Source organism: Pundamilia nyererei, unplaced genomic scaffold (assembly GCF_000239375.1).
Source record: "Pundamilia nyererei isolate P.nyererei 1_Seehausen unplaced genomic scaffold, PunNye1.0 scaffold00268, whole genome shotgun sequence".
NCBI classification, from domain to species: domain Eukaryota; kingdom Metazoa; phylum Chordata; class Actinopteri; order Cichliformes; family Cichlidae; genus Pundamilia; species Pundamilia nyererei.
In genome coordinates, this window is record NW_005187669.1 from 70,034 (window position 1) to 71,278 (window position 1,245).

The 1,245-nt window shown below is 55.1% G+C and overlaps 1 protein-coding gene across 1 annotated transcript in view; it reads right to left on the reverse strand.

Moving 5' to 3' along the window:
- Positions 1 to 1,045, reverse strand: part of LOC102200810 (uncharacterized) — a 3,275-nt gene extending 2,230 nt beyond the window's left edge. The window contains exon 1 of the mRNA XM_005750304.2: positions 400 to 1,045. Within this exon, the coding sequence (XP_005750361.1) occupies positions 400 to 720 (321 nt within the window). The 5' untranslated portion in view covers positions 721 to 1,045. The remainder of the gene's footprint in view (positions 1 to 399) is intronic.
- Positions 1,046 to 1,245: the final 200 nt, after the last annotated feature.

The window sequence follows — 1,245 nt, forward strand, 5'->3', positions numbered from 1 at the left end:
CACACACACACACACTTTCAGTTTCAGCCCAGCAACATTCCCAGAAAGTCTGGAGCTGCTCAGGAATCAGGGCCGAGTTTCACTTCGAGCTGCTCTCATTTGTTGACCCTGGACCATAAAGTGACTCAGACTGTCGCAGCGCTGTGCTTAAAATGACAACCACAGAGAACTGTGAGCCTGGCCCTTTAAACTCGACCTTTGACCTTGCTGCCTTTGTTTAAAGCTCAGGTATTTTACTTGTAAGGGTTTGTTCGTCCACGCTGAATGTGAGCCTCCCTCTGTGTCACCTCCGTGTTTAACAGCAAACCCAGATCTGTGCGGAATAAACGTCACCGAGCGGAAAATCAGCTGCGTGAGAAACCCGCTGGTCACGTGCCCCGAGAGGCCCGTGCCGCTCACCTTTACGTTGGTGAAGTCGTAGTCGTACTGAGGGTGGAAGAAGTTCTCCGTGTTGATTTCCACAGTGAGCTGGAAGCTCTCGGGAGGCGCGTCCAGGGCCGGGGGCGAGCTGTACATGTCGGCTTCGTCTAAGTCGTGCAGAGACAGCGTCCCCAAGCTGGGGTACTCCAGCTCCTTAAAGCCCTCCTGCTTGTAAAACTCTTTGAGGGCCACGACGTTGACCAGATCCTGCGGGGTGAACTGGGAGCTTCCGGTTGTCGCTTCGGCTCTGCAGCCCAGGAGCGCGGAGACGGCCTCCAGGCACAGCCTGACGTCCGGCATGCTGCTGCTGCGAGGACGGCGGGACAGCAGGCGGGGTCCTCCGGCTTCACGGGACAAATATCTGCCCCCCTCTGAGGAACCGAGGTCGGAACCGAGCTGAAAAACGCGCAGAGACAGAAGAGAAGCTCGACGCCTGCGTCTCGACAGCTCCCCGAACTTTCGCTTTCACTTACACACAGCCGGGGCGGGGCTTAACACACAGTTTCACTGAGAGCAAACACACCTGTTTCGTTCTTGGATGGAGGGCGTGTGCACTGAAACTCATCACGAGTTGTTGTGTTGTCACAGTAATAAATAGTTGTCTCTGCGGCATCATGACAAAGTCATTGTTTGCTGTGAGGGCAGCTATAGCGCCCCCTTGTGCTGAGTCTGATTTTGGCACAGTACACGACTGTGGGGGTCATGCTGGAGGATGAAGTCACGCATGGAACTCTGTCACCTCTGCAGGTCACCTGTGGGTGTCAGCAGGGAGTCACTGCTGACAGTGGCAGAGAAAAGGACACTAAAAAACTGCTGGACATTATG